General features: G+C 59.9%; 2 protein-coding genes across 51 annotated transcripts in view; one reads left to right on the top strand and one right to left on the bottom strand.

Moving 5' to 3' along the window:
* Positions 1–107: 107 nt before the first annotated feature.
* Positions 108–16,569, top strand: MYBPC3 (myosin binding protein C3). The gene is made up of 34 exons (XM_037027990.1): positions 108–132; positions 1,233–1,499; positions 2,283–2,396; positions 2,475–2,567; positions 2,655–2,803; positions 3,569–3,686; positions 4,131–4,179; positions 4,326–4,355; positions 4,535–4,588; positions 5,314–5,334; positions 5,613–5,776; positions 6,669–6,801; positions 7,036–7,038; positions 7,145–7,269; positions 7,353–7,458; positions 7,564–7,730; positions 8,141–8,306; positions 9,056–9,162; positions 9,256–9,285; positions 10,178–10,317; positions 10,561–10,641; positions 11,252–11,411; positions 11,754–11,858; positions 11,950–12,138; positions 13,213–13,347; positions 13,511–13,678; positions 14,241–14,329; positions 14,460–14,655; positions 14,919–15,058; positions 15,261–15,420; positions 15,517–15,653; positions 15,942–16,128; positions 16,366–16,402; positions 16,486–16,569. The coding sequence occupies exons 1-33, from the start codon at positions 108–110 to the stop codon at positions 16,374–16,376; spliced, it is 3,819 nt and encodes a 1,272-aa protein (XP_036883885.1). The 3' UTR covers positions 16,377–16,402; positions 16,486–16,569.
* A 1,214-nt stretch (positions 16,570–17,783) lies between these two features.
* The window catches only part of MADD (MAP kinase activating death domain), a 40,709-nt gene continuing 30,934 nt past the window's right edge, over positions 17,784–27,558 (bottom strand). For 25 of the 50 annotated variants that reach the window (XM_037027862.1, XM_037027861.1, XM_037027872.1 and 22 more), the window contains 7 exons: positions 23,657–23,821; positions 23,339–23,411; positions 23,095–23,201; positions 21,181–21,189; positions 20,928–20,997; positions 19,119–19,165; positions 17,784–18,763 (listed from right to left, as the gene is read on the bottom strand). In XM_037027862.1, coding sequence (XP_036883757.1) covers positions 18,659–18,763; positions 19,119–19,165; positions 20,928–20,997; positions 21,181–21,189; positions 23,095–23,201; positions 23,339–23,411; positions 23,657–23,821 — 576 coding nt within the window. In that variant the 3' untranslated portion in view covers positions 17,784–18,658. The remainder of the gene's footprint in view (positions 18,764–19,118; positions 19,166–20,927; positions 20,998–21,180; positions 21,190–23,094; positions 23,202–23,338; positions 23,412–23,656; positions 23,822–27,558) is intronic. The other 25 variants (XM_037027864.1, XM_037027874.1, XM_037027893.1 and 22 more) reach the window with 2 other exon arrangements.

Genomic DNA, 27,558 nt, shown 5'->3' with positions numbered 1-27,558 from the left:
CCTGGGGAGGGGGAGGGCCCCTTATATAGTGGGGGGGAACGGGTCCCTGCTCAGATCCTCCGTGGGTGGCCTGTACCTGCTCGGTTCCTGGTTTGACGTCCCTGAAGATGCCCGAGCCGGGGAAGAAGCCAGGTAGCTCCGGGCCTGCGGGTGGGCTGTGCACGGAGCCGGGGGCTGGGGGCAGCTACAAGGCGGGGTGGCCAGCCTTGGATCAGCTTCCCAAGCAGGGGACTGTCTTCCTGGGTTCTTTTCTGACTCTCAGTTTCTTGTTCCTGAGGGTAAACCAGGGTGAGGGCACAGAGGGGACACAGCCAAGGCAGGAGGCCCAGGGCCATCTCCCTGCCTTGGGGTGCAGGGGGACCCTTCCCTGCCCTGACCCCTGCCTCCCGCTGTGACAAGGGTAGGCCTAGTTTACGTTTTGGGGAAAAGACCCCTGCAGGCAGGTGTCCAGGTGAGTGTAGCCCCGAGCCAGGCTCACTGAATGCTCCCGGGCAAGTTCTCCCCCCACCCCCATCTCAGTTTCCCCATCTATACAAGAAGGGGCTGGGTTAGTTTTTCCCCACTTGTGAGATTCTCTGCTTTATGAGCCATCACCTGTGTGGCCCCCACACAGGGCGTGGCCCCCTGTGAAGGGTGTGGAGGCCCTCTGCTCTGGGACATGAAGGTAAAGAGGCGCCTGAGCCCCGGCCAAGGGCACAGAAAGTCACAGCCTTTCACGGGACCACAGGGTCCCGGCCCTGGCCTGCGTCTCAGTGAGGCTGTGCAGGGCACGGATCCAGCCCCCAGCCCCCAGCCCCCTCCCAGGCCAGCTTTATCTCAGTTCTGGTTCTCGGGCTGGTTCTCAGCCCGAGGCCCTTAGAGGATAAATTTAGCCACCTGCACGTAGGCGGCCCACGGCTCCTCGCCCAGGGCCCCAGATGAAGGGGGGTGGCGGGTGCTGAGCTCATCACTGGTTTTGTCCAGGAATGCACTTAGCAAAAGTCTTGTGTGGAGATTAGGACCACAGCCCTGGCTCTCCCGCCTAATGGCTGTGTGGTATTAAGTCACTTAACCTGTCTGAGCCTTGGTGTCCTCACCTGAGAAATGGGCACAACTGTGGTGCCCACCTGATAGAGCCTCGGAACGTTAAATGTCATGATGCATTAAAGTGGTCACCACCGTATTTAATGAGGGGCAGTGGGTGGGGTGCATGGGCAAGCCAGGGGCCCCTGCAGCCTCCATTGGACCCTCAGTCTCAGCCTTCAGCAAGAAGCCGCGGTCAGCAGAGGTGGCCGCCGGCAGCCCCGCGGTGTTCGAGGTCGAGACGGAGCGGGCAGGAGTGAAGGTGCGCTGGCAGCGAGGGGGCCACGACATCAGTGCCAGCGACAAATTTGCCCTGGCAGCCGAGGGCACACGGCACACGCTGACAGTGAAGGACGTGGGCCCCGAGGACCAGGGGTCTTACGCAGTCATCGCTGGCTCTTCCAAGGTCAAGTTTGACCTCAAGGTCACAGAAGCAGGTAAAGCCCTGATCAGTCTTCCCCGAGGTTTGAACTTCTGGGGTTTGAGCAGGGGCAGCCCCGCCACCTCTCCATCGCCCAGGGCCAGCAGGTGCTTTCCTGCTCTCTGGCCTTTGCCTTAGCCGTGCTCTCTACCAGGAAAGCCCCCCGTTTTCTGAGAGAACAGGACCTCTCTGAGTGCCCCCATGTGGATCCCTGGCCTGTTCCAGACACTGTGGAGGTGGGGGAAGTTCAGAAATGAACCATGCAATAACGCCGGACACCCACACACAGCCTGCAGACTGTGTGCCCCAGGGAAGCCCCGGGAGCTGTGGGTGAGGAGGGAGCCCAGCCCGGGGAAGGAAAGGAGGGATGGATGTCAGGACTGGTCAGAGCAGACCCCCTGGGACATGAGCACAGATGGCCTGCCAGGGCGAGAGGCGGGCTGGCTCCCTGGCTCAGCGCAAGCTTCCACAGAGGCGGCCCTGGGGAGCAGCAGGAAGAGGGGGCGTGTTGGAGTCTTTGCCCCGCTGAGGTGCCCCGTGGGCAGTGGGTCCTTGGTCTGAAGCTCTGGAGAGCTGGGGCAGAGGAGAAGGGCAGGCTCATGAGCTCACCCAGGTGGTGGGTAGAAAGGGAGAGGATTTAGGGGATAGACAGGGTCATGGGGGCTGAGGGAAAGAGGGGCCAGATGCAGCTCTGCATGCACTGCAGTATTTGATGGGTCTGCAAAGATTAAGGAGAGACCAGGGACAGGAGAGGTCTCTGGTTAGACTGCTCCACGACCCCCTACTCGACTCTGTGCAGAGAAGGCTGAGCCCGTGCCAGGCCCTGCTCCTGCCCCTGTGGAGGCCCCTGCGGTCCCCGCAGAAGCCCTGCCCTCAGGCACTGAGGTGGAAGGAGGCTCTGCAAGTCCCGAAGGTGAGAGTCTGGGCAGAGAGGGCCGGAGCCAGTGCCTGGGGGTGTCCCAGGGCCGGTCTCAAAGGCTTCTGCTCACAGGGTCAAGTTCAGCAGCCCCCAATGGCCCTGGTGCCCCTGATGACCCCATCGGCCTCTTTGTGACACGGCCACAGGATGGCGAGGTGACCGTGGGTGAGTGTGGGGCTATTGCAGCCAGGGTGGGGAGGCGAGGGGCAGTAGAGCATCCCCCAGGCCCAGACTGCCACCCCTCTCTGGCAGGTGGCAGCATCACCTTCTCGGCCCGTGTGGCCGGGGCCAGCCTCCTGAAACCGCCCGTTGTCAAGTGGTTCAAGGGCAAGTGGGTAGACCTGAGCAGCAAGGCAGGCCAACACCTGCAACTGCATGACAGCTATGACCGGGTCAGCAAGGTGCGTCCAAGGGCATGAGAGCCTGCCCTTGGGAGGGGGACCGGGAGAGCCTGGGGAGCATCCAGACACCGTGGACCTGGAAGCACACAGAGGGTGCACAGAGAGGAGATGGGGAGCCAGGGAAGCGAGCTGGGGGGCCTGAGGAACATCGGGGGTATGGGGGGGCTCGGTGGAGGGTTACAGGAGGCATCGAGAACCGGTGGGACATGGGAACTTGGGGGCTGAGGGAGCTCAGGAAGGCTAAGGGACATCGTAAAGCATGGTGGGGGGAACCAGCCAGTGAGGCCATCAAGCCCCTAGACAGGTGGGTATCAGAGCTGGAGGAGCTCCAGTGAGAACCGGAACTCGACAGGTGGCCGCTGCTGGCCTGAGGTCACTCAGAGCCAGGCCTGGCGCCCTCGCTTCAACACCCAGCCTCTGCTCCTTCCACTCTCCTGAAGCCTGGCCCGGGCCAGGGGGCCTCCAGCAGGGTGGACCCCACATTCCGGAGTGTGGGCAGAGCACCACACAGAGCTGCCTCATCTTATGTGAATGCTGTCTGCCTTGTGGCCATCACAGATTTTTATGGTGTCACCACCTGTGCCAGCAGATGGCAGTTGCACGTCTAGGAGAAGGGTCTCCTTTCGCTATTTATACCAGACTGCACAGGCTAACTGAGCCTGGGAGGGTGAGCAGGCCGGTGGCCATTAGCCACTCCCGGTCTCCTGTCAGGGTGGAGGGCCTCATCTTCTGGCCCCGGCCCCCCCCGACACCTCACCCCCACAGGTCTACCTGTTTGAGCTGCACATCACAGATGCCCAGGCCAACCTTGCAGGAGGCTACCGCTGCGAGGTGTCCACCAAGGACAAATTTGACAGCTGCAACTTCAACCTCACCGTCCATGGTGAGGGGGCCCCTGGCATCTGTCCTGAGCTCGGGTTCCCCCGGACCCTGTTCCCTACCCCTGCCTCCACTTCCCCACACTGAGGAGGACGCCTCATCCTGGCCAAACCGCCGGCCACCCTCAGGGGTGTGCCTGAGGTCGCCAGAGACTCCCAGGGCCAGGGTGGGGTGACACTGAAGTCCAGGTCTTGTCTGGGTCTCAACCTGGCGACCTGGGTTCCTGGCACAGGTGAACAGGTGAAGGGCGAGCTGAGAGATGAGCATCTCTGGGGTTGGGCACCAGAAGCTGACCCCTCTGGTGCCGGGAGCCTGGTGGGGCTCAGGAAGTGGGTGGGGTCCTGGGGCAGATGCTCACGCTCCAGGGCTCATGGGTAGGTAGGTCTGCGATGCTGGGATGGCTGTCTCTGAAGTCCCCTTCCTTGTCTTGTCTCCCTGTTTGAACCAGAGGCCATTGGCCCTGCAGACCTGGACCTCCGGTCAGCTTTCCGCCGCACGTGAGTGTCCGCCTCACCTCCGGTGAGAGGAGGCCAGCCTGGGGGTCTGTGCTGGGATGAGGCAGGGGGGTCAGGGATGATGTTGATGGGTGTGGGGGAGAGCGAGCTGCCCTGTGCAGGTGAGGACCTGGGTTTAATTCCCACAGGAGCCTGGCTGGAGGCAGTCGGCGGGTCAGGTACCCCAACCCCCCCCATTTGACCCCCACACAGACCCTGGGGGTCGGGGGTGGGCAGGGAGCCGCTATCTGTCCAGTGTCCCTTTCTCTCACTCTACAACCCCCCCCCCCAACTTCCCGGCTCCCAAGCCCCTTCTAGTCAGCCCCACTGCGGCCTCACTACGGGTCCCTCTCCACAGTGACAGCCACGAGGACACGGGGATTCTGGACTTCAGCTCGCTGCTGAAGAAGAGGTGAGACCCCGGCCGGCAGCTCCCAGGCAGGCAGGGAGGCGGGGAAGGCGGGGAAGCGCGACCTTGAATCGGAGCTGCGGTCTCCAGCCGTGCGGTCCCAAGCCAGCCCCCGCCCCTCTCTGAGTTGGTGTCCTTGTCTGTCAGTGGGGTGATCCTGGTGCTGGGGAGAGTTAGGAGGACTCTGCAGATGTCCTTTCCTGTGAGCTGATGCCATGCGCATGTCCTCCATGCGCACCCCACACTGGGGTCTGCGATAGCTCGTATCAAGAGGCCCCGGGGACCCTGGAGAAGCTGGGACAGGGCCCCAGAGCCTTGGGAATTGCCTGTCCAGCCCAACCTGACTGACTCATGCCCTTTGTACCCTCTTCTGCTCCCTCCCGGACGCTGTGTGGTGGCCCATGCTGCTGTGACCCAGAGAGTAAGCACTGGGGCCGGGGGCTATAAGGCGCTGGCGGGACTCTCACCTGCCACGGCTTCGGTCAGTGAGAGCCAGGTGGGGCCAGTTATCAGACAGACCTGAGTGAGAACCCCCAGTGACTGCCTGAGACCCACCCTCGAGGTCTGCAGGAGACCCTGCTGGGCTTGTGGTGTGTCACATAGGTGCCCTGGACGTGAAGGGAGGCGGAGGCGGAGGTTGGGGGGGGGCGCGCAGGCGGCAGTCCCAGGTCTTCAGGGGGAAGTGGCCCACGCCTCTAACGTGTCCCCTGCCTTTCTGCCCCCTGGAGCAGCAGTTTCCGGAGCCCACGGTGAGTACCCGCTACAGCCCAGCACCCCTGGCACCCTTAATTACACCAGGTCGCCCCCTCACTCCAGCCCTCACACCGAGCCCTAAGCCCCCTGGAACTGGCTGCGGACCCATGCGGGCTCAAACTGCCCTGTCAGCACCAAGGGGGCCGAGGGCCGGGGGCAGCTGCGGCTCCTCCGTTCTGGCCCCAGGAGGCCCTGCCCCCCGGGGAGGCAGGCTGCGGCCCTGGCCTGGCCTCGGGGTAACCCCTGAGGCCTTCCCTGTGGGCCACGGACACAGGGACTCGAAGCTGGAGGCCCCGGCGGAGGAGGACGTGTGGGAGATCCTGCGGCAGGCGCCCCCCTCGGAGTATGAGCGCATCGCCTTCCAGCACGGCGTCACCGACCTGCGGGGCATGCTCAAGAGGCTCAAGGGCATGAAGCGTGACGAGAAGAAGAGCACAGGTCGGCCAGCCCACCACACACACGTGCACACACACATGCACACATGGACAAAGAGCCCAGCGTGGCCCAGGAACGAAGGAGAGCGCAGCGTGGCCCCACCTCTTGTAGGACAAAACCGGGAGTGCCCAGGATAGCCCCTTGCACCGGGAGGGAGAGGGGGCAAAGACCAGCTCAGAGAGACCTCAAGGGAGGGGGTGGAGCCCAGGTTAGCCCTGCTCCCCTCCTGAAAACCAGGTGACTCCTTCTTCCTTTGCCCACCCTCTCTTCCACTGACCCTGGAAGAGAGAAGAAGCCTGCCTAACCCTTGCCGTGCCCGAGGAATAGGGTAGGAGCCAGTGTAGGCCAGAGACCCACAGCTGGGAAGAGACCAGCCTGTTTGCCCTCCTCACAGGCAAACAGAATGAAAGGAACAAAACAGGCCAGTGTGGGCTAGACCACCCCTCCCAACCCCAGGGCAGGACAGAGGAGAGGGTGGGCTGGCCCTCCCCCTTCAAGGTGTTGACAGGGTGGGTGTCAGCATGCCCCTCCCCCTGAAAGTGAGCTTGGAATGAGGGCCTCCCCTGCCCTGTGGGTGAGGGCACCTGGTGGGAGCACAAAAACCGGGAGGTCTCTGTTGAAACAGACTCCAGATGTAGAGAAGGCCCATTCGAACCCTCTCCTGTTTTCCTGCCAAGCTTTGGTCTTTCTGGAAGCCCCTAATCCTGTCCCTGAACTGAGCAGGTAGAGAGGACCCCAAGGAGACCAGGAGGCAACAGGCACATCTAACACACAGGGGCAGAGTCACAGTGGAGACTGGAGTGGGGGGTGTGGGAGCCTCCTGGGCCAGGGCCAGCCTCGGGGAAGGGTGGGGGGCAGGGGCGCAGGGGCGCCAGGGCTGAGGGGTGGTGCTCAGCCTTTCAGAAGAAGCTGCAGCCTGCCTACCAGGTGAGCAAAGGCCACAAGATTCGGCTGACGGTGGAGCTGGCCGACCCCGACGCCGAGGTCAAGTGGTTGAAGAACGGACAGGAGATCCAGATGAGCGGCAGGTGCGGCCGGGGGCGGGGTGCAGATCCTGGGGGGGTAGTGGGCGGGGGGGGGGGAGGGGGCTGCCTCCAGCCCGGCTCCCTCCACCTGTGTTCTCGTCTCTGTCTGTCTCCCCATTTTTCTCTCTCTGGGTCTAATTCCCCCTCTTTGTGTTTCTGCCCAACTCTGCTCCTCACTCTTCCTCTCGGTCTCCCTTTCTCCCATCGGGGACACTCCCACGGCGGTCTGTTCCACAGCAAGTAAGGCCCGGCTCCCGGGAGGCTCGGGGTGGGGCCGGGGGTCTGCCGGCGGGGTCACCGGGAGGTGAGCGGCCGCTCCTCACCGCTCTCCTGGGCACCCACCCAGGTACATCTTCGAGTCCAACGGCGCCAAGCGCACGCTGACCATCAGCCAGTGCTCGCTGGCGGACGACGCGGCCTACCAGTGCGTGGTGGGCGGCGAGAAGTGCAGCACCGAGCTCTTCGTCAAAGGTGGGCTGGGCCGCTGGACGCTGCACCCCGGGAGGGGAGGGCCGCAGAGGGGCCGGTCTGTGACAGTCTCCGTGCCTCGACAGAGCCCCCCGTGCTGATCACCAGGCCCCTGGAGGACCAGCTGGTGATGGTGGGGCAGCGGGTGGAGTTTGAGTGCGAGGTGTCCGAGGAGGGGGCCCAGGTCAAGTGGTGAGTGCAGGGCCCCGGGCGGGGCTGGGGCTGGGGCTGGGAGAGAGAGAGAGGGCCCCCCCACCCCCAGGAGGCCACAGCGCTTGCTGCCCGCCTACCTGCCAGGCTGAAGGATGGGGTGGAACTGACTCGGGAAGAGACCTTCAAGTACCGGTTCAAGAAGGACGGCCGGAAACACCACCTGATCATCAACGAGGCGACGCTGGAGGACGCTGGGCACTACGCGCTGCGCACCAGTGGGGGGCAGGCGCTGGCTGAGCTCATTGTGCAGGGTGAGGCCCACGCGGCAGGGCGGGGGCACACGAGGCCATGGGGCCTTGGGCCAGTCAGCTCCAGAGCCCCCTGTTCCTGGGGTGCGCCCCCCCACCCCAGCCAAGTACAGGAATCAGGCAAACCCAGGACCGAGGCCTGTGTGACCTTTTGGGCAAGTCACTTTGATGCCCTGAGCTTTACCTTTCTCATCTGTAAAATGAGGATGCCGCGGCTGCCACCTCAGAGGGTCAGGTGGGCCTGGTTAGGATCACCCCCCCACCACACACACCTGAGGTTCCTCCCCATGCACACACGAATCACACTCACACAAGCACATGTGTATTTTCACACACCCATGTGATCTCCGCGGGATTCCCGCCCACACCCACGCACGCCCTCCCCAGCTCACTGGCTCTGCCCCGCCCCCCAGAGAAAAAGCTGGAGGTGTATCAGAGCATCGCGGACTTGACAGTGGGCGCCAAGGACCAGGCGGTGTTCAAGTGTGAGGTCTCAGACGAGAACGTGCGGGGCGTGTGGCTGAAGAACGGGAAGGAGCTGGTGCCTGACAGCCGGATAAAGGTGTCCCACATCGGGCGGTGAGTGTGGCGGCTCGGCCTCGGCAGGTCACTGGGGCAGGCAGGGACAGACAGAGGGAGAAACAGACAGAGACAGATGGACAGAGAGGCGGAGGGATGGATGAAAGACAGGCAGAAACAGAGACAGAGTGATAGAGAAGGGAATGGGCATAGAGGCGGACAGAGAGAAATGGACGGAAAGATGGATGAAAAGACAGACGCACAGACAGACACCAAAACAGAAAGTAAGGAAAAGAGATAAAGAGGGACAGGAAGCTGTGGCAAGAAAGAAGCATCTGGAGGAGGATCCGTCAGAGACGAGAAGAAGCAGTCGGAGGGACAGGCAGGACACAGAGCCCCCCACGCCGCCCCCGGCCCCCCGCCCCCCACCCGCAGTGGTGACCAGGGCAGGGCAGGAGGCCGTGGAGGGGAGGCCAGCTCTGGCGGGGCCCTCGCTCTCTCCCACTCTCTTACTCATGCCCTGAGCATCTGGGCTGGCCCGTGCTGGGCCCGTGCTGGGCCCAAGGTCATGGAGATTAATGAGACCAGCCCCTGTCCAGTCTCCAAGGGCCCAGCCAAGGGGACACTCCTACCCTGCCTACTCCTGAAAATATGTGAAGGAGCTGGAAAATTAAAAATGAAAAGCAAGCACTTAAAACACGCCAGTGAACTAGGATGGGGCAAAGGCCCCCTGGCTCCTGCCTAAGGGTGTCTGGCAAGTGGGGGAGTGTGGCCTGGTGGGGCCCCCTGAGCCTGCGCTGCCCCTGCAGCGTCCACAAACTGACCATCGACGACGTCACGCCTGCGGACGAGGCGGACTACAGCTTCGTGCCCGAGGGCTTCGCCTGCAACCTGTCTGCCAAGCTCCACTTCATGGGTGAGCTGCGCCCAGCGGGGGCAGTGGGGCCCTGTTGCTGGGCTCTGCCTGTGCCCTGTGCCCTGGTGCCACCTGCTCTTCCTTCTCTTGCAGAGGTCAAGATTGACTTCGTGCCCAGGCAGGGTGAGTCTCCCGCAACCACCCCCTTCCACTCACAGGCAGGGGGCACCTCAAGGATCTGGGAGAGGGGCCTGAGACCCAGCCCCGGCTCTGCCACTGGGGACCACAGGCCAGTTGTGATCTCTCTGAGCCTGTTTTCTCATCTCTAAGATGGGGAGCCCAGTAGCGCCTCCTCCCTGGGTGGCAGGGAGGATAAGATGGGACGGTGTGGGAGCTGCTGGTGGTAGCACAGTGGGGGCTTTGATTGTTAAACTTGTCTGCTTTTAGCAGTGTCTCTCCTGCTTTAGACAACCCTTTAATTGGGCATTTTAGAATCCTAACTTCAGGAGAGCAGTCCAGGCTGAGGCAGGCTCTAGGTTAATGTTTTCCGAACTGGGTTCCCTTAATACACAACACTTCATTTAGAAGGGTTCCATGGTTAAGTAACTTTGGGAAACACTCAACACTTGCCCCCTCACCCCTGCCCCCTCTCGCATGGTTAAGAAACATGCTTAACTTTGTTTGATCCAGGCTTTCCTCAATTCTTTGGTCATGGGCATGTTCCTGTTTTTTTCTTGGCAGGACACTGAGATCCCTGCACCTGCCCCCCAAACATGCACTCCCCCCCAAACACACTTTGAGAAATGCTACACTAGGCCTCCTGATGTTACAAGATCTCCCCGGGAACTCCCGGGGGTGATGGAATGTTCCAGATCTTGACTACATGGTGCTTACACCAGTGTATACATTTGTCAAGGCTCTTCAAGCTGTGTGCCCAGATCTCGGCATCCTATTGCGTGTAGACCGTACCTCAATACTTAAACAGCCAGGGACATGTGCCCCCTCCAGTCTTCCCCTCTTTCATGGGCCTGGGCCCGTCCCCTTTCTCTGACCTATGCTATGTCCCCACTCCCAGCACCTCCCAAGATCCACCTGGACTGCCCGGGCCGCAAACCAGACACCATTGTGGTTGTGGCTGGGAACAAGCTGCGCCTGGACGTCCCTATCTCTGGGGACCCTGCTCCCACTGTGATCTGGCAGAAGACCATTACACAGGTACCGTGGGTCCCTCCTCCACTTCCCATCTGTAAAATGGGCAGTCAGGACCAGTGAGTGCTGGGACCTGCTCCCCACCTGTGCACTGCAGCGGCCCCTGACCAGGGATACACAGGTTCAGCTGACCAGATGGTGGGCAGAAGAGGAGGTGGGCAAAGGAGAAGCAGAGGGGTCTCTGGGCAGGGGTCACCTCCGGGCTGAGTCAGCCACCTTCCCCCTCCTTCCCTTCTGCTCTCTTTCCAGGGGGAAAAGGTCCCGGCTGGGCCAGCGTCCGATGCCCCAGGGGATGCAGGTGCCAGTGATGAGTGGGTGTTTGAAAAGAAGGTGAGTGGGACCGATGGTGGGACCAGAGTGTTTGCATGTGGTACCCACGCTTGGATGAGGCCTCCGTGGAGGTGCCCCATCTGGTCAGTGGCACTGCTGCCCCAGGAGGGCCTCCACTTGCCCACGCGGTTTGCAGAGTTACAGCCCCTCGCCACAGGGAAGCCCTCCTGAGCTGACCTCCACCGTGGGCTTCCTCCTGGCCAGGCGGTGGGCTCCCCGGCCCTTCTCAGGGGGAGTCAGCTCTTCCTGACTCTTGGGCCCTGCCCAGCTGAGGTCTGCTGGGATCCTCGAATACCTCTGCGAGGTCACGTTGTTCCCATTCAGCAGACAAGGAAACTGAGGCACAGAGAGGATAAATGGTTGCCAGAGGTCCAGGATGAAGCCAGAGCTGGAGCCTGAGGCCATTGCCCTGGCTCCTCGTCCCTGACAGGTCCTCAGGAAAGGCTCTTGTTCTAGGGGCCCCCATGGTGCAGGCTGCACTCAGCCTGTGCCTTCCCCATGGACCCTGTGCTCAGCTCCCTCCCCACCCCGGGGCTGTTGGCCACTCCAGAGGCTGCAGAAGCTTCTGGAGTCCAACATGGGCCCTACCCCTCACCTCCCCCCCCACCAGTTGCTGTGTGACACCGAGGGCCGTGTCCGAGTGGAGACCACCAAGGACCGCAGCATCTTCACTGTTGAGGGGGCCGAGAAGGAAGACGAGGGTGTCTACACTGTCACTGTGAAGAACCCTGTGGGCGAGGACCAGGTCAACCTGACAGTCAAGGTCATCGGTGAGGCCGGCTGGCCGGGGTCCACGCAGGAAAGACAGAGGGCGGCCAGGGAAAGGCCGCCCATTACTCATTTAGCCACCCAGCCAAGGACGGGCTCTCAGATTCATGGAGAGGGAGGACTGGGACTAGAACATGAGTGAGCGAGTGTGAGCCGTGCGGGGCCAGAAGGGTTGATCATGGGCTGGCCGCGTGGTCAGAACTGCATTCCGGAAAGGTCGCTTTGGCTCGGGGGGGTGGGGGGGGGGTGGGGCAGCCTGTAGCTGTTAGTTGGAGTGGTAAGGGGGCAAGCCACATTGACCCAGGGCCCGGGCAAGGCTGACGTGGGCCCACACCTCCCCCCAGATGTGCCGGATGCCCCTGCGGCCCCCACCATCAGCAACGTGGGCGAGGACTCCTGCACGGTGCAGTGGGAGCCGCCTGCCTTTGACGGCGGGCAGCCAGTGCTGGGTGAGTGGAAGGCATGGGGACAGGTCCGAGGGCACTGGGGCTGCAGGTGGTGCCTGGATCCCAGGCCAGCGCTTCTGCGTCCCTTCTTCAGGTTACATCCTGGAGCGCAAGAAGAAGAAGAGCTACAGGTGGATGCGGCTGAACTTCGACCTGCTGCGGGAGCTGAGCCACGAGGCGCGGCGCATGATTGAGGGCGTGGTATACGAGATGCGCGTGTACGCCGTCAACGCCGTGGGCATGTCCCGGCCCAGCCCAGCCTCCCAGCCCTTCATGCCTGTCGGTGAGCCCACCCTGCAAGGCACCGGGGCCCAACCACCACAGCTGCTCTGTGTGGTCAGCCGCTGCTCCGGGCGTTTCCCTCCCTGGTCTGTAATCTGAAATCAGGGGTTCTACTCTTCATCTCACAGAAGAAGAGTGTGGGGAGGCTCTGAGAAGTTAAGTGACTTGCTCAAGGTCACCCAGCTGGTGGGGGTGGGGGTGGAGCTGAGACTCAGGCCCCCTGATGGAGCTCACCTTTCAGCAGTAGGAAGCGGGGCATGGTAACCATGGTAACGTCCAGCCCCTCGTAGACCGGGTGTGAGGGCAATGAGATGATGCGGGCAGAGCCGCTGGCAGGTGCTCTATGAACGTTGGTTGTCCCCACTCCCTCCTGCCAGGGTTTGTCATGTGCGACAAACCTGTCACGCGCAGGGTGAGAGCAGGGATGCCAAGCGTCCCAGGGACACCCATCTGCGTAAAGGGCCCTGGGCCAGGAGCTGGAGACTGGGTGGGCAGAGCCAGCCCCTCAGGAGGGCCCTCTGGGGTCGTTGTCTCCCCTGAAGCCTCCATTTCCTTGTCTGGATGACGCAAATTCACGGCAGTGCAGGCTCTGGAGGACACCTGTGTCTGCCAGGATGAGTGAGTCTTCAGGGCAGCCGCCTGAGGCCACAGCAAGTGCCCCCTCCAAGCCCAGGCAGGGGGCAAAGCTTAAGGAGTTGGCCGGAAAGGGGGACCTGTGGGGGCAAGCATTCAGGCTCTCTCTTTAGGGACTGACTGCCAGTTTTCTCAGCTCTAAATCAGCTTCACCTAATCCCAGGGAAGGAAACCCCATGGTTCAGGCTAGTTTTTCCTTCAATTACATTCTAGCAAGTTCTAGGGTATCAGACACAAGGGGCTTCTTCTAACCTCTGTGTGTCCTTTGGGCATCTTTTCCTAGACAGAGCTCTCTCCCGTCACTGTTATTCATTTTCAGCCTGTCTAGAAGCATGTCTTTTAATGGAGTGGGAGAATAGTTCTTAAAGTGCTTGAAAGCCAGCCGAAGGGGAAGTCCCCCCCCAGGAGACTCAGGCCCCTCTCTGACCTCTCGTCTGCCCAGGCCCCCCCAGCGAACCCACCCATCTGGCAGTGGAGGACATCTCTGACACCACCGTGTCCCTCAAGTGGCGGCCCCCAGAGCGCGAGGGGGCTGGAGGCCTGGATGGCTACAGTGTGGAGTACTGCCAGGAGGGCTGTGAGTGTCCCCTTCTCTGAGCCGCCCCCGGGCCGGGCACCTGCCACCCCACTGGGCCCTCTCAGCAGTGGGGGCCCCCAGAGGTAGGGCTGCAGGGTAGGGTGTCGACATTGACCCTGCCCATGGTCTTGTCTCCGCCCTCCACCCCCCATCCTGGCACCAGGCTCAGAGTGGGTGCCAGCCCTGCAGGGGCTGACAGAGCGCACTTCGATGCTGGTGAAGGACCTGCCCACGGGGGCCCGGCTGCTCTTCCGGGTGCGGGCGCACAACGTGGCGGGGCCTGGAGGCCCCGCCACCACCAAGGAGCCCGTGACGGTGCAGGAGATACTGCGTGAGTGCTCCTCCTGCAGTCGCCAAGCCTGTCGCTGCAGCGGCGGGTGCCAGTGGAGGCGGGGAGGGTCAGAGAGGACCTGCTAGAGGGAGGAGCTAAGCACTGGGCAGGGGCAGGAGGGAGAGGGGCCTTTTTCCACGTCAGCCCATCTGGAACTTGGAAAATGGAGGTGATTATACCATTACCTTCCAGCTCTGTTCTGTGGGTCTCTCAGCTCCAACAGGTAGAGAGTGTCCATCTGCTCAGGACTGAGCAGTGAGGCCACTCGGGTTGAACTGGCCGATCTGGGGTCCACTTTCCGACAAACGGCCCGTTGTGTAAGGACTGGCTCTCCAAGTGGAAAGAGACAGCAAACGTGGGGCCTAGATTGCCTCCTGACCTGTGGCCTCAGTGCTCACCCTCTCTGGTCCCTGCCTCTGGGGGCTTTGTGGCCATTTGTGGCTGGGTTAGGGGCAGCACAGGGGGACGGCCCAACCGTAGCACTTTTTGCGGCGGCAGCTCTCTGAGCCTCGGCCTTGGGCTGTGGTTGGCTCTTGCCGAACCGCTCACTTTGTACCCACAGAGAGGCCACGGCTCCAGCTGCCCCGGCACCTGCGCCAGACCATCCAGAGGCGGGTTGGGGAGCCCGTGAACCTCCTCATCCCTTTCCAGGTAGGGCTGGCCCCCTCCTCTGTCCTGGCAGATGGATGTGCCTCAGGGCACACCACACCCAGACCTCGCCTGGGGGGTGGCCCGCCCTCTGGAAGAGCCAGGTGTGGGCGTGAGCTGTCCCTCCCCGCAGGGCAAGCCTCGGCCTCAGGTGACCTGGACCAAAGACGGGCAGCCGCTGCAAGGTCAGGAGGTGAACATCCGCAACAGCCCCACAGACACCATCCTCTTCATCCGGGCTGCTCAGCGCGCGCACTCCGGCACGTACCAGGTGACTCTGCGCATCGAGAGCATGGAGGACAAGGCAACACTGGTCCTGCAGGTCGTCGGTGCGTGGCCCTGGGGCCTCCCTCTGAGCCCCTTCATCTCCTGTCCCCGAGCTGGGTTGGCTGCCAGAAACCAATGCCAAGGACCCAACCCAGAGCATCACACCTTGCAGTCCTGGGCCCCTCCCCGGGACGCCCAGAGCCCCATAGAAGGTGGCAGCCAGGCCCAGACGGTGGGGCAACAAGGTCCCCCAGAGCCGGTGTTCCCTGCCCTCACGTGGCAGTGTTGGGAGCTGTGGTGTCCCTTTGGGGTCTGTCTCCTGCAGACAAGCCGAGCCCTCCCCAGGACATTCAGGTCACGGAGACGTGGGGTTTCAATGTGGCTCTGGAGTGGAAGCCACCACAGGATGATGGAAACACAGAGATCTGTGGTTACACGGTACAGAAGGCGGACGAGAAGACCATGGTGAGCCTGGGGCCTGGGGCCCGGGCCCCCCTCCCCCCCACACCCTTCCTAGGGCCTGGCAGAGCTAAGTCTCAGCTGCCCCTAGAATGGGCCCACCGCTTCCCTCCACAGTTGGGGTACAGATGCCAGGGATGCCCAGGAGAGGCCCCGGGTAGGAAGTAGGGCTGGCCCCAGCAACCCCCCTTACCCCCCCCCGCCGCAGGAGTGGTTCACAGTCTTGGAGCATTACCGCCGCACCCAGTGTGTGGTGTCTGACCTCATCATCGGCAATAGCTACTACTTCCGGGTCTTCAGCCAAAACATGGTGGGGCCCAGCGACAAAGCCGCCACCACCAAGAAGCCTGTCCTCATCCCCAGAACAGGTGCTGTGCCCTCACTCTCACCCCAGGGGCAGCTGGGGCAGGGAGGCAGTGGGGACTGGGAGGGGGCCTGTAGGTACAAAGCCCTATCGCCCACAGCTGTCACATATGAGCCACCCAAGTACAAGGCCCTGGACTTCTCCGAGGCCCCAAGCTTCACCCGCCCTCTGGTGAACCGCTCGGTCATCGCTGGCTACAACGCTACGCTCTGCTGTGCTGTCCGGGGTAGCCCCAAGGTAGGGAACTCCAGTCAGTTCCAGGCGGACCTGGAGGCAGGGCCCAGGGGCTCGGGCCTCCAGTAGTCCTCCCCCCAGCCTGTGTCCCTCCCAGCTCCCTCTCGGCCTCTGGGCCTCAGAGCCCAGGTCCTCTCCAGGGCAGGGCCTCGGCACCCCCCCTCAGCTCTGTTCCCAGCCTGGCCCATAGTTTACGACTCTGGAGTAGAAACACAATTGCCAATCTCCCAACATTCTTGCCCAGGTGCCTCAACCTGAGACAGAATCCCCCTCCCATTCCCTGATTTATAGCCCAAGATTTCCTGGCTCAAGAATGGCCTGGACCTGGGGAAAGACGCCCGCTTCCGCATGTTCAGCAAGCAGGGAGTGCTGACCCTGGAGATCAGAAAGCCCTGCCCCTTCGACGGGGGCATCTACGTCTGCAGGGCCACCAACTTACAAGGCGAGGCACAGTGTGAATGCCGCGTGGAGGTGCGAGGTGAGGAGCTTGGGGGGCAGAGCCTGGGGTGGTGGTGGGGGGGAGCAGGGTGCTGGCCGGGACTCTGCTCTCCTGGCCCAAGAAGCTGCTCTGGCTGAAAGAGCCGTGACTATCATATCCCGCGGGTACTGGCCTCTGGGCTCAGCCACATGAGCTGCCCACCCCAAGCCTTCCTGGAAGATACAGGAGGTGCTAGAAGGTACGGCACATGTGGCACTGCCTCCTTCTCTCCCGCAGTGCCGCAGTGACCAGGCTGGCTCCTGGGGACGGCCAGGTGAGTACTCTGGACCCAGGGCCCTGATCAGAGGCTGAGCTCTTGGTCAGTCCAGCTGTCTCACAAGGGAACCTGTGTCACAGGTGGTGCTGGATGCCAGCCAAGTGCCAGGAGCCTGGAGGAAACCAGACAAGCATCCTTCCTACTGTTGGATATGTGTGTGCAAGGGTGTGTCTTGGGCTGGCTGGGGAGGGGTGTCGGGAGGGCAGTGTAGTGACAAGAAGCAGGCATCGGAGCTCCTGTCAGAAGCACTCGGATCTTTAGGGCAAAAAGCAAGTGGGCTCAGAAAGCTATGCTCGCAGACGGCCCCCCTGGCCGGCCCGTGTTCTCAGTGTGTCAGCGCAATAAAGGGTCAGTGCAGCCCAGAGACCCGGCTCTTCCTGTCCAGTGTGCTTTTCACACCAAGCAGGGGGCAGCTCAGTTGCTGTTCAGAGTGCACCGAAGGCAGGCGGGTTCGCTGAGGCCCAGAGTGGAACCCTAAACTCAGAAAATATGAGCACTAGAAGTTCGGTCTTCCCCTGAACCCCGCGTACCTTTTGGGTGCGCACACTGAGGAGCCACGATGGAGCACGGGTACAGGGCAGCTGAGGCTCCCTGCTGGGTCCCACGCGCCCAGCGCCACCTCCACTCTGGTGACCTGTGGTCACAGCAGGCCAGAGTGGAGCTGCACCGGCTGCTTTGGGGTCTCAGTGGGCACAAGCCCACAGCCCACTCACATCCAAATCCCACTGGGAGTGACCTTGACCAGGGCAAGACACTGGGAACCAGGAAGATGATGGGACAGGGCCCTACTCTGCTCTTCCTTCCCTGAGGGGGAGCCCAGGTCTGCACGTGATGCTGGGAGCTGGGCTCCCAGCTCCCTTTGGGAGGAGGAAGCTGGCAGGTCTCAGAGGTGCCCTGATAGAGAGTAAATGCTCCTTCCTGCCCAGGGAGTAGGTTTGTCCATGGCTTAGAAAAAAAAATCCACGAAGGCGGGCCCCGGGGTTGCTTGTTGGCATTCTACCCAACCCAACAGACTCACTCCTGGCCAAGATCCCAGAGCCCCGAGTGTTCCTTCTCCAAGTTCACCACAGCTCAGGGGTCAACCAGGTCAGCTGCCCCCTCTAGTGGTCAATCCCAGCACAGCAGCCCTCTGTGGGCCCTGGGTGCCACAGGGAAGGCAGACCCTTCCCACAACCTCTCTCTGGGAGCCCGGGGAGCCGAGGAGGAGCCCTGCTGGGCCCGAGAGGTGGGAGGCTGTGGCTTCGGCATGCCAGGGCTCAGATGGGTATGACCTCGTCTCCCTGCTTCCTTCAGACCAGAGGCGCCTTTGTAGAGCCCAGGGTCAGCCTTCCTCAGGCCCAGGCGGAGAGGAGAGGTCATTTACTGCCGGGAGCCCGAAGAGAGTTAAGGACATTTATTTCACATTCACGTCTGTACATTTTCTATAAATAATGTGGAGCTGAAATAAATATATACAACCATCTTTTGCCCACTCTCAGGCCATCTCCCCCTCCTGGCACCCAAGTGCCAGGAGATGCTGCCTAGAGACATGGATTATATGCTGAACTTGGCCTTTCCCCGCCCCTTTGGTTCTTGGGCAGGGCAGCCAGTGGTGCCTGGGACGCTCCTGCCTAAGGCAAGACAGACCTGCAGGGAGGCAGCTGACCACTGCAGTGCCAGAGGCCCTGTGGGCAGCAGACGTTTGGGGCCACAGGCGGAGCTGCCAGCTTAGCCAGTGCACGAGGGAGCAGGGCGGCGGCGCTCCCTCGCTGCCCTTGACTCGCTCCTCCCCCTGCCTAGCCCTCATCAGGGAGCAGAGGCCTCGAGCTTCCCTTGCTCCCCAGAGTGGGACTGCTCCAGGCACCCAGCTGTAGGGTCGGACTGCCAAGGACAAGGGACCACAACACAAGTGTCTCGAAGACCTGAAGCAGTGGGCTCTCACGGGCGTTGTCCTCAGAGTTCTCAGAAGCCACTGGCCCAATGACAGACACACACACGTGCACACACACATACTCACTCACTCTTGAGCCGAGAGCACAGTAGACTGGTCTTCCGAGAGCGAAGGGGGCACAGGTTGAAGGGGCTCATTCAGCCCTGTGACAGACACACTAACACACCAACAGACACCTAACCAGGGACCAGCTAAGCCGCAGAGAGGGGTTCGCAGAGAACATAACACATGTCATCCACTTCTGGTCCCAGCAGCACCGTGCAGTTGGGAACAGCAAGAGGCAAGGGGCGTCCCCTGGGCCGGGGCAGCCTTAACCCCCTCCATCAGCTAGAGACGGGCCGGGGAGGGGTTCTGAGCTCTTCCTCACTGCTGCGAACTGCGGCCACGTATGAGAAGAGACACAACACGGAGTAGCAGATCTCGTGGGCCTAGAGGGGAGGGAAAAGCAGACAGATCAATATCCCTGAGGCCCGCAGGCCCTCACACGTGGAGACCTGCCCGGGGGGAAGGCCCTGCTCTGTTGCTGGGCCAGGGCCTCAGCCAGGCCTCAGAGCTGGCCGGTGGGGCAGCGGACTGGGATGTGTCTCTCCCCTGAGGGCCAAAGACCTGTTTCAGCTTCAGGTGAATCTTCGGCATCTGGACCTAATTCGCCTTTCTGATCGTTCCCAATCACCCCTGGTGGTGTGCTCTCAGAGGGCCCGCCCCGCTCTGTCCCAGGCCCCAGGGAGCCCTGTGCAGACTGACCCCTCAGGGTCGGGTGTCTCCGATGGCTCACTCACTCACCATTGGTGTCTTGTACTTGTGGCTCACCACTTCTTTAATTTCAGGAACTAAAACCGGACAGGCAAGAGACAAAACGGAAAGTTCAAAACTAAGAGCGATAGTGCCACGCTCCCCCAGGCGGCAGCGCCTGGCACCAGGGTCCCCTTCCCCTCTGCGGCCTCTCCCAGTGGCTACAGCGTAGGCTATGACAGCTTCTGTCCAGCCCCCGCAGCACGAGAGGCCACCTCCCAGACACCCTGCTCCGAGGTCTGCGGCAGCTCCCCGCCGGTGGCTGTGGCCCCACCCACTGCTTTGGGCTTGGGTTCGCCTTCCACCAGTCTGGCCACTGCTGCCACCTGGCCCCCGACGTACAGGCAGGCATCCTCGATCTGGGTTGGGAGGACAGCGGTCTAGCCTGTGCCTCACCTGCTGAAATGCCCGAGAACTCGGGCCATGCCAAGCACAGCTCCCTGTCCCCCCGCCCCCACTCAGAGGGTCCTGAGGCTGGATGCAGAAGTGGCGTGGCGCCACACCCACCAGGCGTGTGTGCCTCCTTCCCTGCATGGCAGGAGAGGCCCAGGCCTGCCTGCCGTGTGAGGGAGAGCGTCAGAGGGCCCTGGGGCAGACACACCGAGCGGAGGAGACAGGCGAGTACAGCACCCAGGAGGAGGTGACAGGAGCGTCAGGCAAAATACACACATGTCCACAGCCCAAAGTGCAAGACCAAGAGTCAGCCCTGCCCCAGCCATGCAGGGGCTCTGCTTGGCCAGAGGAAGGAGTGAGGCCTCCCGGGCTCAGCCATCATCACGGCCCCTGGAGGTGGGAGAAGAGGGCACCACCTCTCCCTGGGGGCTGGAAAGGTAGGATGAGAGTTGGCCACACCTCCTTTGGACCCTGAGAGGTAAATTCAGGGACCCAGGGTTCACAGGGAATAAACTCATCAAAGGTGGAGCGAGAAGCCCAGGTCCTCTCCTGAGTCAGACGATTCCCCCAAATATCTCTCTGGCAGGAGAGAGAGGGACAAACTCAGGACCAGTGAGCCAGCGCGCAGGGGGAGGGAGGCTGGGAAGGAAGGGGGTGGGGAGAGAAAGGAAGAGACCACGTGTGAGCAGCTGGGTGGGTGGAAGGGAGTCCTCCCCACCCACTGCAGGGCCCAAGGCAGTGGCCGGGGGAGAGGCAGCACCAGCCGAGCGAAGTCACTTTACCTGCTGGAGAACGAAGGTTTTCATAGCAGCGACGAGGGGCACAAAAGAATGAAGCACAAACACAGCAGGAACTCAAAGCCCCAGGGTGAGAACCCACTACACTGCACGTGGCACTTGGCTGCCGGGAGGCTGGCTCCCAGCTTCCAGCTACAACCGTCCGTCTGCCTCTGAGGCCGCCAGGCCTCTCTGCCCTCTAGAGTGAGTCTGTGCCATGCCTCTAGCACAGAGGCGTAGCAGGGTCCCCCGAGGCCACCAGGGGGTCATAGCAGGCAACATGAGCACAGCGGAGCGTGGGAACTGCCCGTCGGCTCTGCCCCAGAACTTTCTGACCACCGCCTGGCCGAACGAGGGAACTTGGCGCTGGCTCGGTGAGACTGTGTGGTGCCGCCTCTGAGCCGCAGCCCTGACTAGCGCCACTTGCTCTTCTGTGACCCACTGCCTGGCCCCACTGTCTCTCTCTCCTCGCTTCCCTTCTCTCATCTCAGGTTCCCTCTTCTTCCCTATCACTCGGCCCCTCTAGGCCTCTCTGCAGTGGCCCTCTCTGCCTCGAGTCCCTCCTCTGGAGCTCCGAGGTTTGTGTTACTGCCGTGTGAGTCCAGACCTAAGAGCAAAATAGTGTAATTACCAAATTCCTCCAGGACAAAGACTCCTCGGACTGTATTGCACTTTTTAATGTGATTCAGCTCTATGAAAACCTGCAAGAGAGGGAGGGAGGGTGGGGTAAGGCCCAGAGGCTACCCCTTGCCCCACGAAGCCCACTCTCCCAGCTCTAGCCCCGCCCACACACGGAAAACCTATTTCCCAAAGGGAGGACAGGAGGATCCACACACACGCAACTCAAAGCGCTAAGAAGCGAAGAAGGCAGAAAGGGCATGTACCTTCCGCTCCTGGCCGGAGGAGAAAGCATGGGAGAGAAATGAAGGCGTTAGTTGTAAAGGTCAAACCCAACCCGAAGGCCCCTCTGCTGGCTCGGGCTGCCCGCCCGCGCCCTATATCCAGGGCGGCGTTTGTGGGACACTGTGCCCCGGGGGTCCCCCGCTCAGCCCATCCACTCTCTGCCCTTCCATGCATCCTCCTCCGGCACAGAGGGCTGGCACGGGCGCAAAGCTCCCCTCGGACTGTCTTGGGGCGGACGTGGTGCTACCTTCCTTGAAACAGGATCCAGGCTCTCCTGAGAAGCACGCGGTGATGGAAACAACGGCTACCACTCATGAGTACCTACTAGGAGCTCTAATGACACTGCTGGCAGCCCCCCCGTCTCTGTGGCCCAGTGGGGAGTGCTGCCCTCACTTTGTAGGTGGGATGCCGAGGACCAGGAGGTTTATCTGCCCCTGACTCACGGGGCTGGGCTCCAAATCCAAGTCAGTCCCAACTCCAAAGACTGCACTTTCCCCATGTGCGAGCCTGACTGCATGAGCCCCTTGGAGGGTCCCAGCTCCCTCAACTCCCGACGGGCGGTTGTGGGGCGGCAGGTGGACCCCCCGGCCCTCATCTCGTTGTCAGTCAGGGTCTAGTTTGCCCTCTCTGTGGGCACTCTCTTCGGGGGCAATGCCTTAAATTCCAGTCCAGGCCCATAAGTGCTCTGTAACAGTGAGGTGTTAGGTCCCTCCAGAGGGGCTGCAGACCGAGGGTGGGAGCTGGAAGAGGGCACCTGGGTGCTCTCGAGATCTTGTCTTCAGAAGGTGAGGCAGGAGGGGAGGCCAGACGCTACAGTGTGGTAAGAAGCCTGCTCCCCAAGAAGCGCCAGCACCTTCATGGTCCAGAAAAGTACGCGGGTAAACCCCTCTTCGGGCTGTGTATACTATTACAAGTGTACTGTTGGAAATATCGATGTTTCCATAGTAAATACACTACTGAAAATACACGGCCAAGAAGCCCCGGGCAGCTGGTGCCCGGCACAGCAGAGCTGCCCACCGGATTCCTGGAGGAGAACTGAGGCAGCAAGTGGGAGGGAGGCACGGAGTCCGGGTGTCCTCCCCCTCCCCCACCCCCACCTGGAGGGTGTGCGGCTTGGAGGGGCTGCAGTGCTTCACACACTCAGCTCGGGCTCGAGCTTGAGCCCCGGGAGGGGAACCAGTGTTATCGGGACAGGTGGGGAAGGCACTTGGGTGAGGAGTCAGAACTGGGAGCAGACCTGGGAGGGGGCGCTGGCCTCGGAAAGGAAAGAACTTAGATGTCCACGGAGAGGAAAAGTAACATTGAGTTAAACAACCAAGAGAAAGAAAAAAGTCAGCTCCTACTGTGGAGTCACAGTGAGGGAAAGAGGTCTCCTGAAGTGTTCCCCAGTCAAAGAAGGGGCGTGGGCCGGTGGAGCAGGGGCAGAGTGAGGGGGACACTTGGAGGAAGGAAAAGAGTAAGAAGAAGAATCAGCGGGGGAAAAAAGCAACCACACACTCCACATAGGACAGATTCACACAGTCACACACACGCGCGTGATCAGCTGGTCTAGACTCTCAAAGCGGAACCACTAAGCAAAAGCACACCCCAGGAACAGGGAAGGCGGACACTGCGAAGAAGGGCCGAGGCGACGCTCCCACTCACACTGCGCCAGGTCTGACCATGGAGGCTCCCTCTGCCCCGGCGCCCAGTAACCTCCCCTCTGCACCTTCGAGGTGCCCATGAGCATCACTGTGCCCCTCTGGTTCCTCTCTCTGCACCGGCTGCTCCCGTCCTCCCACTGGCCCGAGAGGCCCTCTCATGCCCCCTGGGAAAGCTCTGGGGACCTTGACACTGATCCTTATTGCAGATGGAACAACAGGGCTAGGAAGCCTTGAGCTGCCACTTGCACCTACCTGGTTGTGCATGAACTTGAGATTGATCCCTTCTAGGGTGACCTGCAGCAGGCCACCCTCGCCGGTCTTCATGTCTTGCACAGGGAACTCGCCGCCTAGTTCAGGCCCTGTGGGGAGGGAGGAGGTTATCGGCCAAATGGGAGGTGGAGACGCCCAGCCCAACTTCCTTGCCAGGGCTCTGACACTCCTGAGGACCGACCGATCGAGACAAATGGAAGGCACTGGCTCAGCGAGCTCTCCTCACCAGGTTTGATGCTTTGCTGCCGGGCGGCGGCGCGCTCCATGCTGTCCTTCACACAGTAGTACAGCTCCCGGCACTGCGGAACACACACGGGGACAGAGCTGCCCGTCACTCCGCCTTTGGAGCCCCCGCCCTCCCCTCCACAAAAGCAGCTGGGGGCCTGGGCTAGGGCCAGGCTCAGCGATGGCTCTGCACGCCCCACTCAACAGTCCAGGCCACAGTGGGGGCCCAGACAAGGATTTCAGAATTTTAACTTCCACACAAGACGCTCGACACTTTGCCCTCAGTGCCCACCCCCGGCCCAAGCAGAGCCCGGAGTACCTTCTTGGTATAGAACTTGTTGAGCTGGGTCTCGGAGCCGTTTCTGCGCCACAGGCACAGCACCTTGGTCTTGGGGCAGTAGGTCATGTTGATGAGCTTCTCGTACCACCAGCGCTCGTACACGGTCCCGACGTGGCTGCGCAGCGCCACGCAGTCGTCGCACACCTGCGAGGGCGCACACAGCGGCTCAGCGGCCGTCCGCCAGCCGAGGCTTCCCAGCCGCACCACACGGTCAGCACAGCTGGTGTGGGGCACCCCACGCTCGGGTTCTCTGACGTGTGCGCACAGTCATCCTCAGACAGGGCACGGACATGGAACTGTGGACACACTGTCCACTGGAGGGTTTATGGAGAGAGATGCGTCACTGAGAGGAACCTGCGAGCTGGCAGGAGGCTCCCTCTTCACGCTTGTCAGTGCCCATCAGCTCTCGCGTGCTCTGGGTTCAAACTACTCAGAGGACAGCTCCTGCCTGCGTCTCACAGCCTCAGGAGTTGCTTCTTTTGGCAAGCGTAAGGCAGAGAGTCATAGCAGGCTCCACCAGGGATGAAAAAAATGGATTAGAAAACATATTTCTAATCCTAGCTCGGCCCTGTTCTTTAGAAATCTTCAAAAAATTTAATTACACAAGTGACATACGGACAATGCTTATTGCCGAGAAGTTACACAGTGCAGGGCGCTGTAGATGAAAAGGCAAACTCCTCCTCCATGTCTTCCTCCTGCTCGGCAGGTGCCCCTGGGTGAGGCGTCTGTTCAACGGGAGACGCGGCAGCACAGCGGCCCGGGGCACAGGGCAGGGCCAGACTGCCCGGGGCCGGAGTCCACTGTGCCCTCACTTGGCTGTGCCACCTGAGGGAGTTAACCTGTGTCTACGTTTCCTCCTGTGTAAAAATGTCACGGAGTTCTGGTGCAGGTTAAATAAGTTAATGTGCATAAACTGCTTAGAACAAAGTCAGGCACACAGAAAGTACCCTGCTATAACAACAATATCGTTATGATACAAGAAATATCGATTGGGGACTTCTGGTCAAGATGGCGGCACAGGTAAGCATGGCCCGGCTCTTTTCACAACCACATCCAAGTTACAACTAAAATATAGAACCACCGTCACTCAGAACCATCAGAAATCAAGCTAAAGGGAAGTCTGCTGACCACAGAATTAAAGAACTCACACCCATCCAGCCTGCTAGGAGGGGCACAAACACAGAATGGGCTGGGCTCTTACTCGTGTGTGGTGGTTAAAGATTTGGGGGGATATCTTGGGAGTGAGGAGTCCCAGTCCCACAGCAGGCCCCCCAGCCCAGGGTTCCAGTGCCAGGAAGGTAAGTTCTCAAAACTTCTGGCTGCAAAAACCAGAGGGGACTGAGTTGGTGGAAGAAACTGCTGCAGCCCCAAAAAGTTCGTCTTAGAGAACCCGCACACGGACCACTGACTCAGACTCACTCCCTCTGAGCTGCAGCATCAGGGTAACAGCCTGGAAGGCACAAGCAGTATTCAGGGAGAGACTGAAGTGTCTGGCATCAAGGTGAGAGGCATTGTCCCTTTTCTGGACTCTCCCCAGTAGAGCCAGTGGGCTGGTGGTATATCCGAGACTCCATCAACCTGGCTAACACTGTTTGACCTGTCTGGGGGATCCCCAAAGACTTTATCTCACCCAACTTACAGGCCCACCCAAGCTGCTTTTCCATATGAATGGCTTGTCTTGGCTCATGCTGCACAACTTCTTAAATCCTATCAAATAAGCCACGGCTGGCCTCAGTGAGCCCCAGGCCAGGCACTAGCAGCACTCTCAGATTGCTTTGTAACTCAGGGAGGGTGGCCCCAGGCAAAACACAGGTGGAGGCTGACCTTGGCCTGAATCACTTGGGAAACCCCAGGGCCGGCACACCCAGTGGACAGCTACAGACCACACTGGAGCACCACCACCCTACCCCTGCAAAGCTGACCCTCCGCAGAAGGTGAAGGTTGGTGGTAAGAGATTATAGCCAATCCTTGCAGCTGACTGGCCTGGGTAAATCCCTCTCACTGATCTACCAGCAGCAACCAAGGCTCAACTACAAAAGAAGGGTGTATTCAGCCCACCTTGAGTGCGCGCCTCAAGTACCCAGCTTGGGTGATAGGGGAGGCTGTGCCACAGGACCCTACAGGACCCTACAGGACCCTACAGGACCCTACAGGGCATTAGCCCACACTACCAACACACAGTCAAAGCAGCTCTACCTAATATACAGAAACAAACACAGGGAAACTACCAAAATGAGGAGACAAAGAAACATGGCCCAAATGAAAGAACAGATCAAAACTCCAGAAAAAGAGCTAAATGAAATGGAGATAAGCAATCTATTAGATGCAGAGTTAAAACACTGGTTATAAGGATGCTCAAGGAACTTAGTGAGTATCTCAACAGCATAAAAAAGAGTCGGTCAGGAATGAAGAATACATTAATTAAAATAAAAGAACAATTTACAGGGAAATAATAGTAGAATGGATGAAGCCAAGAATCACATCAACAATGTGTAAATAAGGAAGCAAAAATTAACCACATAGAACAACAGCAAGAAAAAATAATCCAAAAAATGAGATAATATAAGCAACCTCTGGGATAACTTCAAGAAGTCCAACATTTGCCTCATAGGGGTGCCAGAAGGGGAAGAAAAAGAGCAAGAAATTGGAAATTTATTTGAAAAAATAATAAAAAGGAAGGGGTACGGTTTCTAAAAAAATAATAATAACACAAAATTTTCCTAATTTGGTGAAGGAAATAGACATACAAGTCCAGGAAGCACAGAGTCCCAAACTAGATGGACGCAGAGAGGCCCACCCCAAGACACATCATAACTAAAGTGGCAAAGGTTAAAGATTAAGAGTGAATCTTAAAATCAGCAAGAGTAAAGAAGTTAGTTACCTACAGGGCAGTTCCCATAAGACTATCTGCTGATTCCTCAAAAGAAACTTAGCAGGCTAGAAGGAATTGGAAAGAAATATTCAAAGTCATGAAAAGCAGGGACCTACAGCCAAGATTGCTCTAACCAGCAAAGCTATCATTTAGAATCAAAGGGCAGATAAAGAGCTTCCCAGGCAAGAAAAAAACTAAAGAAGTTCATCACACCAAATCATTATTATATGAACTGTTAAAGGAAATTATTTAAGAAGAAGAAGATCAAAACTATGAACAACAAAATGGCAAGGACACATATCTAGGAACAACTGAATCTAGAAAAACAAACTTAGCAAACAAGAACACAGGCAGAGCATTGGATACAGAGAACGTTTTGATGGTTCCCAGATGGGAGGAGGGTGTGAGGGAATGGGTGAAGAGGTGACAGGATTAAGAAGTACAAAGTCACAGAACAGCCATGGGGATGTAAAGTACAGTACAGGAAAAGGAGTAGCCACAGAACTTATACGCATGACCCGAAGACATGAACAATGGTGGGGGGGATTGCCTGAGGGAGTGGGGGCTGCTGGGTGGAGGGGGACAAGGGGGGAAAATCAGGACAACTGGAATAGCATAATCATTAAAATATAATTAAAAAAATAAATATCACCATTATCATTATGACCAGTATCATTAAACTTTTTTCAGAAGACCTGTCCTCCTAAGTCCCTGACCTCCCTCCATCCGGATGTCTCACAGGCAGACCTCAAACTCATCATGTCCAAATCTCAACCCAACATCTCCTCTTGGGCAGATCCTCCTTCTGTGTCCCCTCCTGAGTAAACAGTGTCACCACCCAGCCAGGTGCTCAAGCCAGAACGAGGCGTCACGCAAGGCTCCTTCCTCTTGCTCCATCTACACCATCGAGCCCCATTCCAATCTACCCCAAATATCCCTGGAATACTCCTCCACACCCCCCACTCCAGCCATTCATCCCAGAGGTCACTTCTGAGGGGTCCTCCACAAC

Source organism: Sturnira hondurensis, unplaced genomic scaffold, assembly GCF_014824575.4.
Source record: "Sturnira hondurensis isolate 20B ecotype Veracruz unplaced genomic scaffold, ASM1482457v3 Scaffold0019433, whole genome shotgun sequence".
Classification (NCBI taxonomy): Eukaryota; Metazoa; Chordata; class Mammalia; order Chiroptera; family Phyllostomidae; genus Sturnira; species Sturnira hondurensis.
Note: the sequence above shows the minus strand (reverse complement) of the source record. Positions and strands in the feature narration are given on the sequence as shown.